This window comes from Crinia signifera, chromosome 4, assembly GCF_055691185.1.
Source record: "Crinia signifera chromosome 4, ASM5569118v1, whole genome shotgun sequence".
In the NCBI taxonomy this organism is placed as follows: Eukaryota; Metazoa; Chordata; class Amphibia; order Anura; family Myobatrachidae; genus Crinia; species Crinia signifera.
In genome coordinates, this window is record NC_139220.1 from 339,223,600 (window position 1) to 339,242,236 (window position 18,637).

Sequence of the window (18,637 nt, forward strand, 5' to 3'; positions counted from 1 at the left end):
TTATAGCTGGCACCCCCTAACGGAGGCTGATTACACCTACTTATAGCCGGAACCCCCTAACGGAGGCTGATTTCACCTACTTATAGCCGGAACCCCCTAACGGAGGCTTATTTCACCTACTTATAGCCGGAACCCCCTAACGGAGGCTGATTTCACCTACTTATAGCCGGAACCCCTTACGAAGGCTTATCTCACCTACTTATATCCGGAACCCCAAACGGAGGCTGATTTCACCTACTTATAGCCGGAACCCCCTAATGGAGGCTGGTTTCTCCTACTTATAGCCGGAACCCCCTAATGGAGGCTTATTTCACCTACTTATAGCCGGAACCCCTAACAGTGGCTTATTTCACCTACTCATAGCCGGAACCCTCTAACGGAGGCTAATTTGGCTACGTGTGGCTTGCCCTAGGCCAGTATATGCTGGGGTTCCGCACTTGGTATAGAGGTCCCCCCTGTCCTGTACAGGAGGTGACTATGCCGCTAGGTGACCCCGCCTGGCAGGAAACACACAAAGTCAATCAGAGGCAGAGAAATGCTAATAACTGGATCATGCTACATTTATTCCACAACTTTGTGTCCGTCGTCCAATCACATCGCAGCACAGCTGGTAGCCCTATCCTCAGATACCTTCTGCTTGTGATACCTGAGTAATAGTAATCATCATCAATACTGAGCATCATCATCAATAGTAATAGGACAGGGACAGGGTTACAGAGGAGGGACAGGGGAACAGAGGAGGGACAGGGTTAGAGGGCAGGGTCAGGGTTACAGGGCAGGGACAGGGTTACAGGGCAGGGACAGGGTTACAGGACAGGGACAGGGTTACAGGACAGGGACAGGGTTACAGGGCAGGGACAGGGTTACAGGGCAGGGACAGGGTTACAGGACAGGGTTAGGGTTACAGTACAGGGTCAGGGTTACAGTACAGGGTCAGGGTTACAGTACAGGGTTACAGTGCAGGGTCAGTGTTACAGTACAGGGTTACAGTCCAGGGTCAGTGTTACAGTACAAGGTCTTGGTTACAGTACAGGGTCAGTGTTACAGTACAGGGTCAGTGTTACAGTACAGGGACAGGGTTACAGTACAGGGACAGGGTTACAGTACAGGGACGGGGTTACAGGGCAGGGACAGGGTTACAGGGCAGGGACAGGGTTACAGGGCAGGGACAGGGTTACAGGGCAGGGTTACAGGACAGGGACAGGGTTACAGTACATGGACAGTGTTACAGTACAGGGACAGGGTTACAGTACAGGGTCAGGGTTACAGTACAGGGTCAGGGTTACAGTACAGGGTCAATGTTACAGTACAGGGTCAGTGTTACAGTACAGGGTTACAGTGCAGGGTCAGTGTTACAGTACAGGGTTACAGTCCAGGGTCAGTGTTACAGTACAAGGTCTTGGTTACAGTACAGGGTCGGTGTTATAGTACAGGATCAGTGTTACAGTACAGGGTCAGTGTTACAGTACAGGGTCAGTGTTACAGTACAGGGTTACAGTACAGGGACAGGGTTACAGTACAGGGACAGGGTTACAGGACAGGGACAGGGTTACAGGACAGGGTTACAGGACAGGGACAGGGTTACAGGGCAGGGACAGGGTTACAGGACAGGGTTACAGGACAGGGACAGGGTTACAGTACATGGACAGTGTTACAGTACAGGGACAGTGTTACAGTACAGGGTCAGGGTTACAGTACAGGGTCAGGGTTACAGTACAGGGTCAGGGTTACAGTACAGGGTCAATGTTACAGTACAGGGTCAATGTTACAGTACAGGGTTACAGTCCAGGGTCAGTGTTACAGTACAAGGTCTTGGTTACAGTACAGGGTCAGTGTTACAGTACAGGGTCAGTGTTACAGTACAGGGACAGGGTTACAGTACAGGGTCAGGGTTACAGTACAGGGACAGGGTTACAGTACAGGGTCAGGGTTACAGTACAGGATCACAGTACAGGTTCAGGGTTACAGTACAGGGTCAGTGTTACAGTACAGGGTTACAGTGCAGGGTCAGTGTTACAGTACAGGGTTACAGTGCAGGGTCAGTGTTACAGTACAGGGTTAAAGTCCAGGGTCAGTGTTACAGTACAAGGTCTTGGTTACAGTACAGGGTCAGTGTTACAGTACAAGGTCAGGATTACAGTACAGGGTCAGGGTTACAGTACAGGGACAGTGTTACGGGACAGGGTTACAGGACAGGGACAGGGTTACAGGACAGGGACAGGGTTACAGGACAGGGACAGGGTTACAGGACAGGGACAGGGTTACAGGGCAGGGACAGCATTACAGGACAGGGTTACAGGGTTACAGTACAGGGTCAGGGTTACAGTACAGGGTCAGTTACAGTACAGGGTTACAGTGCAGGGTCAGTGTTACAGTACAGGGTTACAGTGCAGGGTCAGTGTTACAGTGCAGGGTCAGGGTTACAGTACAAGGTCTTGGTTACAGTACAGGGTCAGTGTTACAGTACAAGGTCAGGATTACAGTACAGGGTCAGGGTTACAGTACAGGGACACTAGTGGATGGGAAATGACTACTGTACTCACTCATAGAAGAGGACGATGGTCCCCAGTATCATGCAGATCATCACGCAGTACACCACCATTACAATATGGTTATTCATGGCCATCGTGTCTGCCGAACAGAGATTATGTACAGTACAGTGTAAGGTGACTGGTGGTGCAGCGCCCTCTGCAGGCAGATACACCTCATATTACTGTATCTATGTTATATAATAGGGTGTTATACATTATACAGGAACACGCAGTACCGCTCTATAACACTACAGAGGGAAGCACATTATAGTGACTGTGGGAATATACCGCCATCATTAACCCCTTCCCTACCGCAGCACTGCAGTACATTACCACCATCATTAACCCCTTCCCTGCCGCAGCACTGCAGTACATTACACTATCATTAACCCCTTCCCTGCCGCAGCACTGCAATACATAACCACCATCATTAACCCCTTCCCTACCTCAGCACTGCAGTACATTACCACCATCATTAACCCCTTCCCTGCCTCAGCACTGCAGTATATTACTACCATCATTAACCCCTTCCCTACCGCAGCACTGCAGTACATTACACTATCATTAACCCCTTCCCTGTCGCAGCACTGCAGTATATTACTACCATCATTAACCCATTCCCTGCCGCAGCACTGCATTACATTACCACCATCATTAACCCCTTCCCTGCCGCAGCACTGCAGTACATTACCACCATCATTAACCCCTTCCCTGCCGCAGCACTGCAGTATATTACTACCATCATTAACCCCTTCCCTACCGCAGCACTGCAGTACATTACACTATCATTAACCCCTTCCCTGCCGCAGCACTGCAGTACATTACCATCATTAACCCCTTCCCTGCCGCAGCACTGCAGTATATTACTACCATCATTAACCCCTTCCCTACCGCAGCACTGCAGTACATTACACTATCATTAACCCCTTCCCTGCCGCAGCACTGCAGTATATTACTACCATCATTAACCCATTCCCTGCCGCAGCACTGCAGTACATTACCACCATCATTTACCCCTTCACTGCTGCAGCACTGCAGTACATTACACTATCATTAACCCCTTCCCTGCCGCAGCACTGCAGTATATTACTACCATCATTAACCCCTTCCCTGCCGCAGCACTGCAATACATAACCACCATCATTAACCCCTTCCCTACCTCATCACTGCAGTACATTACCACCATCATTAACCCCTTCCCTGCCTCAGCACTGCAGTACATTACACTATCATTAACCCCTTCCATACCGCAGCACTGCAATACATTACACTATCATTAACCCCTTCCCTGCCGCAGGACTGAAATACATTACCACCATCATTAACCCCTTCCCTGCCGCAGCACATTACCGCCATCATTAACCCCTTCCCTGCCGCAGCACTGCAGTATATTACCACCATCATTAACCCATTCCCTGCCGCAGCACTGCAGTACATTACAGCTATCATTAACCCCTTCCCTGCCGCAGCACTGCAGTACATTACACTATCATTAACCCCTTCCATACCGCAGCACTGCAATACATTACACTATCATTAACCCCTTCCCTGCCGCAGGACTGAAATACATTACCACCATCATTAACCCCTTCCCTGCTGCAGGACTGAAATACACCACCACCATCATTAACCCCTTCCCTGCCGCAGGACTGAAATACACTACCACCATCATTAACCCCTTCCCTGCTGCAGGACTGAAATACACTACCACCATCATTTACCCCTTCCATGCTACAGGACTGAAATACATTACCACCAGCATTAACCCCTTCCCTGCTGCAGGACTGCAATACATTACACTGTTATTAACCCCTTCCCTGCCGCATCACTGCTGTACATTACACTATCATTAACCCCTTCCATACCGCAGCACTGCAATACATTACACTGTTATTAACCCCTTCCCTGCTGCAGGACTGAAATACATTACCACCAGCATTAACCCCTTCCCTGCCGCAGCACTGCAATACATTACACTATCATTAACCCCTTCCCTGCCGCAGCACTGCAGTACATTACACTATCATTAACCCCTTCCCTGCCGCAGCACTGCAGTACATTACACTATCATTAACCCCTTCCCTGCTGCAGCACTGCAATACATTACCACCAGCATTAACCCCTTCCCTGACGCAGCACTGCAGTACATTACCGCCATCATTAACCCCTTCTCTGCTGCAGTACTGCAATACATTACCACCAGCATTAACCCCTTCCCTGCTGCAGGACTGAAAAACATTACCACCAGCATTAACCCCTTCCCTGCTGCAGGACTGAAATACATTACCACCAGCATTAACCCCTTCCCTGCTGCAGGACTGCAATACATTACCACCAGCATTAACCCCTTCCCTGCTGCAGTACTGCAATACATTACCGCCATCAGTAACCCCTTCCCTGCCGCAGCACTGCAGTACATTACAGCCATCAGTAACCCCTTCCCTGCCGCAGCACTGCAGTACATTACACTATCATTAACCCCTTCCCTACCGCAGCACTGCAGTACATTACACTATCATTAACCCCTTCCCTGCCGCAGCACTGCAATACATTACACTGTCATTAACCCCTTCTCTGCCGCAGCACTGCAGTACATTACCACCATCATTAACCCCTTCTCTGCCGCAGCACTGCAGTACATTACCACCATCATTAACCCCTTCCCTGCTGCAGTACTGCCATACATTACCGCCATCATTAACCCCTTCCCTGCCGCAGCACTGCAATACATTACACTGTCATTAACCCCTTCTCTGCCGCAGCACTGCAATACATTACAGCCATCATTAACCCCTTCCCTGCTGCAGCACTGCAGTACATTACTGCCATCATTAACCCCTTCCCTGCCGCAGCACTGCAGTACATTACACTATCATTAACCCCTTCCCTGCTGCAGTACTGCAATACATTACCGCCATCATTAACCCCTTCCCTGCCGCAGCACTGCAATACATTACACTGTCATTAACCCCTTCTCTGCCGCAGCACTGCAATACATTACACTGTCATTAACCCCTTCTCTGCCGCAGCACTGCAATACATTACAGCCATCATTAACCCCTTCCCTGCCGCAGCACTGCAGTACATTACAGCCATCATTAACCCCTTCCCTGCCGCAGCACTGCAGTACATTACACTATCATCAACCCCTTCCCTGCCGCAGCACATTACTCTATCATTAACCCCTTCAATGCCCCAGCACTGCAGTACATTACACTATCATTAACCCCTTCCCTGCCGCAGCACTGCAATACATTACCGCCATCATTATCCGCTTCCCTGACGCAGCACTGCATTACATTACTGCCATCATTAACCCCTTCCCTGCCGCAGCACTGCAGTACATTACAGCCATCATTAACCCATTCCCTGCCGCAGCACTGCAGTACATTACACTATCATTAACCCCTTCCCTGCCGCAGCACTGCAGTATATTGCCACCATCATTAACCCCTTCCCTGCCACAGCACTGCAGTACATTACACTATCATTAACCGCTTCCCTGACGCAGCACTGCAGTACATTACAGCCATCATTAACCCCTTCCCTGCCGCAGCACTGCAGTACATTACAGCCATCATTAACCCCTTCCCTGCCGCAGCACTGCAGTATATTGCCACCATCATTAACCCCTTACCTGCCACAGCACTGCAGTACATTACACTATCATTAACCGCTTCCCTGACGCAGCACTGCAATACATTACACTATCATTAACCCCTTCCCTGCCGCAGCACTGCAGTACATTACACTATCAGTAACCCCTTCCCCGCCGCAGCACTGCAATACATTACACTATCATTAACCCCTTCCCTGCCGCAGCACTGCAGTACATTACACTATCAGTAACCCCTTCCCCGCCGCAGCACTGCAATACATTACACTATCAGTAACCCCTTCCCTGCCGCAGCACTGCAATACATTACACTATCAGTAACCCCTTCCCCGCTGCAGCACTGCAATACATTATACTATCAGTAACCCCTTCCCTGCCGCAGCACTGCAATACATTACACTATCAGTAACCCCTTCTCCACTGAAGCACTGCAATACATTACACTATCATTAACCCCTTCCCTGCTGCAGGACTGCAGTACATTACACTATCATTAACCCCTTCCCTGCCGCAGCACTGCAATACATTACCACCAGCATTAACCCCTTCCCTGCTGCAGGACTGCAATACATTACCACCAGCATTAACCCCTTCCCTGCTGCAGTACATTACAGCCATCAGTAACCCCTTCCCTGCCGCAGCACTGCAGTACATTACACTATCATTAACCCCTTCCCTGCCGCAGCACTGCAATACATTACACTGTCATTAACCCCTTCTCTGCCGCAGCACTGCAGTATATTACCACCATCATTAACCCCTTCTCTGCCGCAGCACTGCAGTACATTACCACCATCATTAACCCCTTCCCTGCTACAGGACTGCAATACATTACTGCCATCATTAACCCCTTCCCTGCCGCAGCACTGCAATACATTACACTGTCATTAACCCCTTCTCTGCCGCAGCACTGCAATACATTACAGCCATCATTAACCCCTTCCCTGCCGCAGCACTGCAGTACATTACATTATCATTAACCCCTTCCCTGCTGCAGTACTGCAATACATTACCACCATCATTAACCCCTTCTCTGCCGCAGCACTGCAGTACATTACCACCATCATTAACCCCTTCCCTGCTACAGGACTGCAATACATTACTGCCATCATTAACCCCTTCTCTGCCGCAGCACTGCAATACATTACACTGTCATTAACCCCTTCTCTGCCGCAGCACTGCAATACATTACAGCCATCATTAACCCCTTCCCTGCCGCAGCACTGCAGTACATTACAGCCATCTGTAACCCCTTCCCTGCCGCAGCACTGCAGTACATTACACTATCATTAACCCCTTCCCTGCCGCAGCACTGCAGTACATTACTCTATCATTAACCCCTTCAATGCCCCAGCACTGCAGTACATTACACTATCATTCAACTCTTCCCTGCCGCAGCACTGCAGTACATTACCGCCATCATTATCCGCTTCCCTGACGCAGCACTGCATTACATTACTGCCATCATTAACCCCTTCCCTGCCGTACATTACAGCCATCATTAACCCCTTCCCTGCCGCAGCACTGCAGTACATTACACTATCATTAACCCCTTCCCTGCCGCAGCACTGCAGTACATTACACTATCAGTAACCCCTTCCCTGCCGCAGCACTGCAGTACATTACAGCCATCATTAACCCCTTCCCTGCCGCAGCACTGCAGTACATTACACTATCATTAACCCCTTCCCTGCCGCAGCACTGCAGTACATTACCGCCATCATTATCTGCTTCCCTGACGCAGCACTGCATTACATTACTGCCATCATTAACCCCTTCCCTGCCGCAGCACTGCAGTACATTACAGCCATCATTAACCCCTTCCCTGCCGCAGCACTGCAGTATATTGCCACCATCATTAACCCCTTCCCTGCCACAGCACTGCAGTACATTACACTATCATTAACCGCTTCCCTGACGCAGCACTGCAGTACATCACACTATCATTAACCCCTTCCCTGCCGCAGCACTGCAGTACATTACCACCATCATTAACCCCTTCCCTGCTGCAGCACTGCAGTACATTACACTATAAGTAACCCCTTCCCCGCCGCAGCACTGCAATACATTACACTATCAGTAACCCCTTCCCCGCTGCAGCACTGCAATACATTACACCAGGGGTTCTCAAACTATTTGCTCTGGGGCCCCGTCAGACAATAATTATTATTACAGGACCCCAGCAAGTTACCACAGAATGGCCGCCACAAATGTGGTGAGTGAAATAAAGTGACCGCTATTGTGACAGGGAGGCAGTGGGTAATGAGGGGATGGGAAAGGGGGTAGGGGGATAGAAGAGGGAAGCAGGGGGTGTTTACTTAATGACTTATCCCCTGTCCCCCTCAACAAACACATTAGTCTGATGGCCAGCAACATGGAGTCGTGACCCCATGCTGAGGTGGTCGGGACCCACAGTTAGAGAACCGCTGCATTACACCATCATTAACCCCTTCCCTGCTGCAGGACTGAACTACATTACCACCATCATTAACCCCTTCCCTGCTGCAGTACTGAACTACATTACCACCATCATTAACCCCTTCCCTGCTGCAGTACTGAACTACATTACCACCATCATTAACCCCTTCCCTGCTGCAGGACTGAACTACATTACCACCATCATTAACCCCTTCCCTGCTGCAGTACTGAACTACATTACCACCATCATTAACCCCTTCCCTGCTGCAGGGCTGAAATACATTACCACCATCATTAACCCCTTCCCTGCTGCAGTACTGAACTACATTACCACCATCATTAACCCCTTCCCTGCTGCAGGACTGAAATACATTACCACCATCATTAACCCCTTCCCTGCTGCAGGACTGAAATACACTACCAGCATCATTAACCCCTTCCCTGCTACAGGACTGAAATACATTACCACCATCATTAACCCCTTCCCTGCCGCAGGACTGAAATACACTACCACCATCATTAACCCCTTCCCTGCCGCAGCACTGCAGTACATTACCACCAGCATTAACCCCTTCCCTGCTGCAGGACTGAAATACACTACCACCATCATTAACCCCTTCCCTGCTGCAGGACTGAAATACACTACCACCATCATTAACCCCTTCCCTGCTCCAGGACTGGAATACATTACCACCATCATTAACCCCTTCCCTGCTGCAGGACTGAAATACATTACCACCGGCATTAACCCCTTCCCTGCCGCAGCACTGCAGTACATTACACTATCATTAACCCCTTCCCTGCCGCAGCACTGCAATACATTACCACCAGCATTAACCCCTTCCCTGCTGCAGGACTGAAAAACATTACCACCAGCATTAACCCCTTCCCTGCTGCAGGACTGAAATACATTACCACCAGCATTAACCCCTTCCCTGCTGCAGGACTGCAATACATTACCACCAGCATTAACCCCTTCCCTGCTGCAGTACTGCAGTACATTACAGCCATCAGTAACCCCTTCCCTGCCGCAGCACTGCAGTACATTACACTATCATTAACCCCTTCCCTGCCGCAGCACTGCAATACATTACACTGTCATTAACCCCTTCTCTGCCGCAGCACTGCAGTACATTACCACCATCATTAACCCCTTCTCTGCCGCAGCACTGCAGTACATTACCACCATCATTAACCCCTTCCCTGCTGCAGTACTGCAATGCATTACTGCCATCATTAACCCCTTCCCTGCCGCAGCACTGCAATACATTACACTGTCATTAACCCCTTCTCTGCCGCAGCACTGCAATACATTACAGCCATCATTAACCCCTTCCCTGCCGCAGCACTGCAGTACATTACAACCATCATTAACCCCTTCCCTGCCGCAGCACTGCAGTACATTACACTATCATTAACCCCTTCCCTGCTGCAGTACTGCAATACATTACCGCCATCATTAACCCCTTCCCTGCCGCAGCACTGCAATACATTACACTGTCATTAACCCCTTCTCTGCCGCAGCACTGCAATACATTACACTGTCATTAACCCCTTCTCTGCCGCAGCACTGCAATACATTACAGCCATCATTAACCCCTTCCCTGCCGCAGCACTGCAGTACATTACAGCCATCATTAACCCCTTCCCTGCCGCAGCACTGCAGTACATTACACTATCATTAACCCCTTCCCTGCCGCAGCACTGCAGTACATTACTCTATCATTAACCCCTTCAATGCCCCAGCACTGCAGTACATTACACTATCATTCAACCCTTCCCTGCCGCAGCACTGCAGTACTTTACCGCCATCATTATCCGCTTCCCTGACGCAGCACTGCATTACATTACTGCCATCATTAACCCCTTCCCTGCCGCAGCACTGCAGTACATTACAGCCATCATTAACCCCTTCCCTGCCGCAGCACTGCAGTACATTACACTATCATTAACCCCTTCCCTGCCGCAGCACTGCAGTACATTACACTATCAGTAACCCCTTCCCTGCCGCAGCACTGCAGTACATTACAGCCATCATTAACCCCTTCCCTGCCGCAGCACTGCAGTACATTACACTATCATTAACCCCTTCCCTGCCACAGCACTGCAGTACATTACCGCCATCATTATCCGCTTCCCTGACGCAGCACTGCATTACATTACTGCCATCATTAACCCCTTCCCTGCCGCAGCACTGCAGTACATTACAGCCATCATTAACCCCTTCCCTGCCGCAGCACTGCAGTATATTGCCACCATCATTAACCCCTTCCCTGCCACAGCACTGCAGTACATTACACTATCATTAACCGCTTCCCTGACGCAGCACTGCAGTACATCACACTATCATTAACCCCTTCCCTGCCGCAGCACTGCAGTACATTACCACCATCATTAACCCCTTCCCTGCTGCAGCACTGCAGTACATTACACTATAAGTAACCCCTTCCCCGCCGCAGCACTGCAATACATTACACTATCAGTAACCCCTTCCCCGCTGCAGCACTGCAATACATTACACCAGGGGTTCTCAAACTATTTGCTCTGGGGCCCCGTCAGACAATAATTATTATTACAGGACCCCAGCAAGTTACCACAGAATGGCCGCCACAAATGTGGTGAGTGAAATAAAGTGACCGCTATTGTGACAGGGAGGCAGTGGGTAATGAGGGGATGGGAAAGGGGGTAGGGGGATAGAAGAGGGAAGCAGGGGGTGTTTACTTAATGACTTATCCCCTGTCCCCCTCAACAAACACATTAGTCTGATGGCCAGCAACATGGAGTCGTGACCCCATGCTGAGGTGGTCGGGACCCACAGTTAGAGAACCGCTGCATTACACCATCATTAACCCCTTCCCTGCTGCAGGACTGAACTACATTACCACCATCATTAACCCCTTCCCTGCTGCAGTACTGAACTACATTACCACCATCATTAACCCCTTCCCTGCTGCAGTACTGAACTACATTACCACCATCATTAACCCCTTCCCTGCTGCAGGACTGAACTACATTACCACCATCATTAACCCCTTCCCTGCTGCAGTACTGCAGTACATTACCACCATCATTAACCCCTTCCCTGCTGCAGGACTGAACTACATTACCACCATCATTAACCCCTTCCCTGCTGCAGGACTGAAATACATTACCACCATCATTAACCCCTTCCCTGCTGCAGTACTGAACTACATTACCACCATCATTAACCCCTTCCCTGCTGCAGGACTGAAATACACTACCACCATCATTAACCCCTTCCCTGCTACAGGACTGAAATACATTACCACCATCATTAACCCCTTCCCTGCTGCAGTACTGAACTACATTACCACCATCATTAACCCCTTCCCTGCTGCAGTACTGAACTACATTACCACCATCATTAACCCCTTCCCTGCTGCAGGACTGAACTACATTACCACCATCATTAACCCCTTCCCTGCTGCAGTACTGAACTACATTACCACCATCATTAACCCCTTCCCTGCTGCAGGGCTGAAATACATTACCACCATCATTAACCCCTTCCCTGCTGCAGTACTGAACTACATTACCACCATCATTAACCCCTTCCCTGCTGCAGGACTGAAATACATTACCACCATCATTAACCCCTTCCCTGCTGCAGGACTGAAATACACTACCAGCATCATTAACCCCTTCCCTGCTACAGGACTGAAATACATTACCACCATCATTAACCCCTTCCCTGCCGCAGGACTGAAATACACTACCACCATCATTAACCCCTTCCCTGCCGCAGCACTGCAATACATTACCACCAGCATTAACCCCTTCCCTGCCGCAGCACTGCAGTACATTACCACCAGCATTAACCCCTTCCCTGCTGCAGGACTGAAATACATTACCACCAGCATTAACCCCTTCCCTGCTGCAGGACTGAAATACATTACCACCAGCATTAACCCCTTCCCTGCCGCAGGACTGAAATACATTACCACCAGCATTAACCCCTTCCCTGCCGCAGGACTGACATACATTACCACCATCATTAACCCCTTCCCTGCTGCAGGACTGAAATACATTACCACCATCATTAACCCCTTCCCTGCTGCAGCACTGCAGTACATTACACTATCATTAACCCCTTCCCTGCTGCAGCACTGCAACACATTACCACCAGCATTAACCCCTTCCCTGCCTCATGACTGGTATGATACAGATTACCTGGGTAACAGGTGTCTACGCTCCAGCACGGCATACTCCTGATCCTGCACAGGGTGCAGTTATACACATGAGCCGCCTCTCCTGCAATACAGACAGAGCGTACAGCAACAAGTATCTACCGGGGTCACACCATCTCCTCTGCCTGGGTCACACCGTCTCCTCTGCCTGGGTCACACCGTCTCCTCTGCCTGGGTCACACCGTCTCCTCCACAGGGATCACACGTCTCCTCTACCGGGGTGACACCGTCTCCTCTGCCTGGGTCACACCGTCTCCTCTGCCGGGGTCACACCGTCTCCTCTCCCTGGGTCACACCGTCTCCTCTCCCTGGGTCACACCGTCTCCTCCACAGGGGTCACACGTCTCCTCTACCGGGGTCACACCGTCTCCTCTGCCGGGGGGACACCGTCTCCTCTGCCGGGGGGACACCGTCTCCTCTACCGGGGTCACACCGTCTCCTCTACCGGGGTCACACAGTCTCCTCTACCGGGGTCACACCGTCTCCTGTACAGGGGTCAAACCGTATCCTGTACAGGGGTCAAACCGTATCCTCTGTTGGGGTCACACCGTATCCTGTACAGGGGTCAAACCGTATTCTCTGTTGGGGTCACACCGTATCCTGTACAGGGGTCCCGTCTTTGGCTGACGGTATATTGATCTGTACTTGTGTGTTCTGTTGGATTAATGTGGGATTCCCAGAGGAGAACGGGACATTTGTAGTCGTTACATCATAATATATTTACACCTAAATGTGAGGATCGATGTCATTGGTTGTTAGTGTCACACCCCCAACGGGGGCAGTGTGCACAGGACGGGGGCAATACTTACTGCAGACAGGGGGGCACAGAGCTGCAGGAAACAGATAGATTACCCTGGAGCCCCCATATAACTCATATCTACATGCCGAGGGGTTATTCACTAAGAGTGTCAACAGCAATCTAATGGGCAAAACTGTGCTGCAGGTGGGGGGGGGGGGGGGGGGGGGCAGATGTGACATGTGTGAATAGAGTTAGATTGTTTCTGTGCAGTGTAAATCACCCCCCAATCTAACAACCAATGTTTTGACTTTTGCACAAATATAACAGTATACAAAAAAAGGAAAGGATCGATGTCATTGGTTGTTAGTGTCACACCCCCAACGGGGGCAGTGTGCACAGGACAGGGGCAATACTTACTGCAGACAGGGGGGCACAGAGCTGCAGGAAACAGAGAGAGCAGAATTACTGACAATAAAGACATTTACTAGTTATAGACACTGGCGGGGCGACATTGCCTCCGTCACACCCTGCAGGCCACGCTCCTTCCGTTACACCCTGCGGGCCACGCTCCTTCCGTCACACCCTGCGGGCCACGCTCCTTCCGTCACACCCTGCGGGCCACGCTCCTTCTGTCACACCCTGCAGGCCACGCTCCTTCCATCACACCTTGAAGGCCATGCTACTTCCGTCACACCCTGCGGGCCATGCTCCCTCCATCACACCCTGCGGGCCATGCTCCTTCCGTCACACCCTGCGGGCCACGCTCCCTCCGTCACAACCTGCGGGCCACGCTACTTCTGTCACACCCTGCGGCCATGCTACCTCCGCCACACCCTGCAGGCCATGCTACCTCCGTCACACCCTGCGGGCCATGCTCCTTCTGTCACACCATGCAGGCCAAGCTCCCTCCGTCACACCCTGCGGGCCACACTCCCTCTTTCACACCCTGCGGCCTACGCTCCCTGGGTCACACCCTGCGGGCCACCCTCACTCGGTCACACCTTGCGGGCCATGCTCCCTCTGCCACACCCTGCGGGCCACACTCCCTCTGCCACACCCTGCAGGCCACGCTCCCTCTGCCACACCCTGCAGGCCACGCTCCCTCTGCCACACCCTGCAGGCCACGCTCCCTCTGCCACACCCTGCAGGCCACACTCCCTCCCGCAGGCCATTTCTTGGGAACTGTCCCACATCCCCCTCAGGGCCAACAGTGTCCTGCAGTGTGTGTGTTTGTGGGGGCAGTTTGGTTTCCCCAAACTCGCAGTGATGCCACAAGCCCCGCCCCCTCTAGGGTCTTGACCACCATTTGTATAATATTGGGAGGCATGATATGACACCAGTGACTGTGTTACCTGTGTGGGTGTACTCCGCCAGCTTCACCTCATGCAGCCAGTCCCAGTACGCTGCAATGCCCAGTCTGTCACGGGTGATCTCTGCAAGAAATAAAGCCATTACCCTGGAGACCCCCATATAACTCATATCTACATGCCGAGGGGTTATTCACTCAGAGTGTCAACAGCAATCTAATGGGCAAAACTGTGCTGCAGGTGGGGGGGGGGCAGATGTGACATGTGTGAATAGAGTTAGATTGTTTCTGTGCAGTGTAAATCACCCCCCAATCTAACAACCAATGTTTTGACTTTTGCACAAATATAATAGTATACACAAAAAGGAAAAAAGAGAAAAGGGTTGCAAGTGTTGTGCGCACACCTTGGTATACGGTAATTATACTAATACTAGGTGATTCATCGCGCCCTACGGGCGCTCTTCACACCGGCGTAAGGGGCTACGCCCCTTAATTTGTGAACATTTGTATTGTGAGAAATATGGTTAGAATTGTATGAAAGATGCCCTGTATTGCAGCTTCTGGCAGTGGGTGAGGGTCCAGCGTGGCAGCACAGGAGTACCGGACGGTGGCCCTGAGTCAGTGTCTCCTCCTACTGGGTGGGAGTTAGGGTGCATGAGAGCAGGAGGCTGGGATATGAGGCATGATAGGGGTATGTGGGCAACACAGCGTCAGCGATTACCCAGTGGTGGAAGTTACGGTTCAGGAGAGCAGGAAGCTGGGTAGTGATAGGGGTGTGTGGGCATACGGGGGAATAAAGAGGGTGGTGGACACTGTGCAGCTTCTGCCAGTGGGTGAGGGTCCAGCGTGGCAGCACAGAAATACAGGAGTCAGTGTCTCCTCCGACTGGGTGGGAGTTAGGGTGCATGAGAGCAGGAGGCTGGGCGGTAAAGCATGATAGGGGAATGTGGGCAACACAGGGTGAGCGGGTCTCCACTGGCGGAAGTTACGGGGCAGGAGAACAGGAGGCAGGGCAGTGTCCTCCTACATTGATGGCAAAAGTATTCAACATCGGCCATAAACCATCGATTATTTGAAAATCATTGATGGACAGTATGCAGCTCCCGGCAGTGGGTGAGCGTCCCCTCCCACTGGGAGGGAGTGAGCGTGCATGAGAGCAGGAGGCTGTATAATAGTGGTATGTGGGCAAGACATTGATAAAAAGTTGTGGCGCTGGTGCGAGGGCAGTGGGGAAACCTGCAGTGCGGCAGCCAGGGCCGGATTTCCACCTAGGGGCGGTACCTGCTTGTGGTGTACAGGATCCCCCATTGTCACGGGGGTACGTGAAATGCGGGTGCGGGGGCCGCGGTGGTCCGCTGGGGGGTGGAATTGCCGGAAGGGGTCCTGGGGGGTCTGCAAATTGCGGGAGGGGGGTGGTGTGTGGGGATCCGCGGTTAGCGGAGGGGGCGGGGGTCCGCAAATCGTGGGCGGGGGCGCGGGGGGGCTTGAATCGTGGGAAGGGGGGTCCGCAAATGCGGGAGGGGGGTTGTCGGGGTTAGTGAATTGCGGGAGGGGGGGTTGCGGAGGTCCGTGAATTGCGGGAGGGGCGCGTGGGGTGCCATGAGTCAAGGGGGGGTGGTGCGGGGGTCCGTGAATCACGGGAGGGGTCATGAATCGCAGGAGGGGGGGGTCGTGGGGGGCTGCGATTCGCAGGAGGGGGGGTGTGGGGGGTTGCCGGTGAATTGCATGAGGGGGGCGTGAATCAAGGGAGGGTGGGCGCAGGGGGGTGGTGCGGGGGTCCGTGAATCGCGGGAGGGGGCATGAATCGCGGGAGGGGGGGTCGTGGGGGGTTCCGAATCGCAGGAAGGGGGGTATGGGGGGTGCCGTGAATTGCGTGAGGGGGGCATGAATCGCGGGAGGGGGGGTCCCCGAATGTGTGAATTACGGGGCGGTCGCAAATCGCGAGAGGTGCCGAGGGGGCCCGCAAATCGCGGAGGGGGGCGCTACGGGTGGGTTTTGTGAATCGCGGGGGAGGGGGGGTCGTGGGGGGATCGCGACTTGCAGGAAGGGGGTGTTGGGGCGGCGTGAATTGCATGAGGGGGGCATGAATCGCGGGAGGTGGGGTCCCTGAATGTGTGAATTAGGGGGTGGTCGCGGGTCCTGCGAATCGCTGGAGGGGGCTCGCGGGAGGGAGGGGTCTCGCGGGAGGGGTCGCTGGGGTCCCGCGATTTGCGGGAGGGTCGCGGGGGTCCCGCGTTTCGCGGGAGGGGGTGGTCGCGGAGGTTCCAGCGAATCGCGGGAGGGGGTGGTCGGGTCTGGGACGGATATTAGACAGCACTTACATCGACAGCCATTACATCGACAACATTAGTTCGACAGCTCAATAGGTCGACATGGTTTTAGGTCGACATACCATTAGGTCGACATGTCATTATGTCGACAGCTCATTAGGTCGACAGCTCATTAGGTCAACAGCTCATTAGGTCGACATGTTTTAGGTCGACACTGCCATTAGGTCGACAGAGTCCTATGTCAGACAGTCAAAAGGTCGACATGGGTTTTTTTCACTGTTTTTTTTGGCCGAAATGTCGACACAGTCGACATGGACACAGTTTGAAGTGTACCGCAGCCGCTCGCTATGCCTTCGGGCACACTATTTTAATCTCCCACCACGCCCTAGTGGATAGTAGGGAATGAAATACCGCCTGTCGGCACATGTCGGCTCAATAAACAGTGAAAAAACCCATGTCGACCTTTTGACTGTCGACATAGACACTGTCGACCTAATGGCAGTGTCGACCTAAAACATGTCGACCTAATGAGCTGTCGACCTAATGAGCTGTCGACATAATGACATGTCGACCTAATGGTATGTCGACCTAAAACCATGTCGACCTATTGAGCTGTCGAACTAATGGTGTTGATGTAATGGCTGTCGATGTAAGTGCTGTCTAACAATAGTCCGGAGACCGGGGGTGGTCGCGGGGGTCCCGCGAATCGCGGGAGGGGGGTCGCGGGGGTCCGTGAATCGCGGGAGGGGGGGTTCGCGGGGGTCCCGCGAATCACGGGAGGCGGGGTCGCGGGTGTCCCGCGACTCGCGGGAGGGTGGGAAAGCGGGGGTCCCGCGAATCGCGGGAGGGGGGTGCGGGGTCCCGCGAATGGCGGGAGGGGGGTCACGGGGGTTCCGCAAATCGCGGGAGGGGGGGTCGGGGGTCCCGCGAATCGCGGGAGGGGGGGTCGCGGGGGTCCCGCGAATCGCGGGAGGGGGGTCGCGGGGTCCCGCGATTCGCGGGAGGGGGGGGCGCGGGGGTCCCGCGATTCGCAGGAGGGGGGGACGTGGGGGGTCCCGCGAATCGCGGGAGGGGGGGTCGCGGGGGGTCCCGCAAATCGCGGGAGGGGGGGGTCGCGGGGGGTCCCGCGAATCGCGGGAGGGGGGTCGCGGGGGTCCTGGCAGAGGGTAGGGATGTGCAGAGTAATGGTGGATGGTGGCTGTGGAGTAATGGTGGATGGTGGGCGTGTACTGTAGCCCTGGCTGGGCGGGGGGAGGTGATGTCAAGGGGTGGAACGTTAGACACATGAAAGTGAAACTGTTCTACACAGGAACGTTCTCCACAGGGGTTGAGTGACAGATCTGGCTAAATATATAAGAGATTAAAATTGTATTGGTTTTAATAAAAAAAATCTCTTTGTTCTCTTGTTGGAGCTTGAAAAAAGCCCTTATATGATGAAACACGTGTCGGGTGGCCTTGGTCTGCTGATGCCATATAATACATAGAAATATATAATAATTTATATGTGGTGAAACACGTGTCGGATGGCCTTGGTCTGCTGATGCCATAT

General features: G+C 52.6%; 1 protein-coding gene across 6 annotated transcripts in view; it reads right to left on the minus strand.

The window, feature by feature from the left end:
- Positions 1–542: 542 nt before the first annotated feature.
- TMEM95 (transmembrane protein 95) overlaps positions 543–18,637 on the minus strand; it is a 72,119-nt gene continuing 54,024 nt past the window's right edge. For 2 of the 6 annotated variants that reach the window (XM_083185891.1, XM_083185888.1), the window contains 5 exons: positions 14,865–14,945; positions 13,930–13,950; positions 12,757–12,837; positions 2,544–2,631; positions 543–646 (listed from right to left, as the gene is read on the minus strand). In XM_083185891.1, coding sequence (XP_083042017.1) covers positions 592–646; positions 2,544–2,631; positions 12,757–12,837; positions 13,930–13,950; positions 14,865–14,945 — 326 coding nt within the window. In that variant the 3' untranslated portion in view covers positions 543–591. Of the gene's footprint in view, positions 647–2,543; positions 2,632–12,756; positions 12,838–13,582; positions 13,604–13,929; positions 13,951–14,864; positions 14,946–18,637 lie in introns of all 6 variants that reach the window. The other 4 variants (XM_083185892.1, XM_083185890.1, XM_083185889.1 and 1 more) reach the window with 3 other exon arrangements.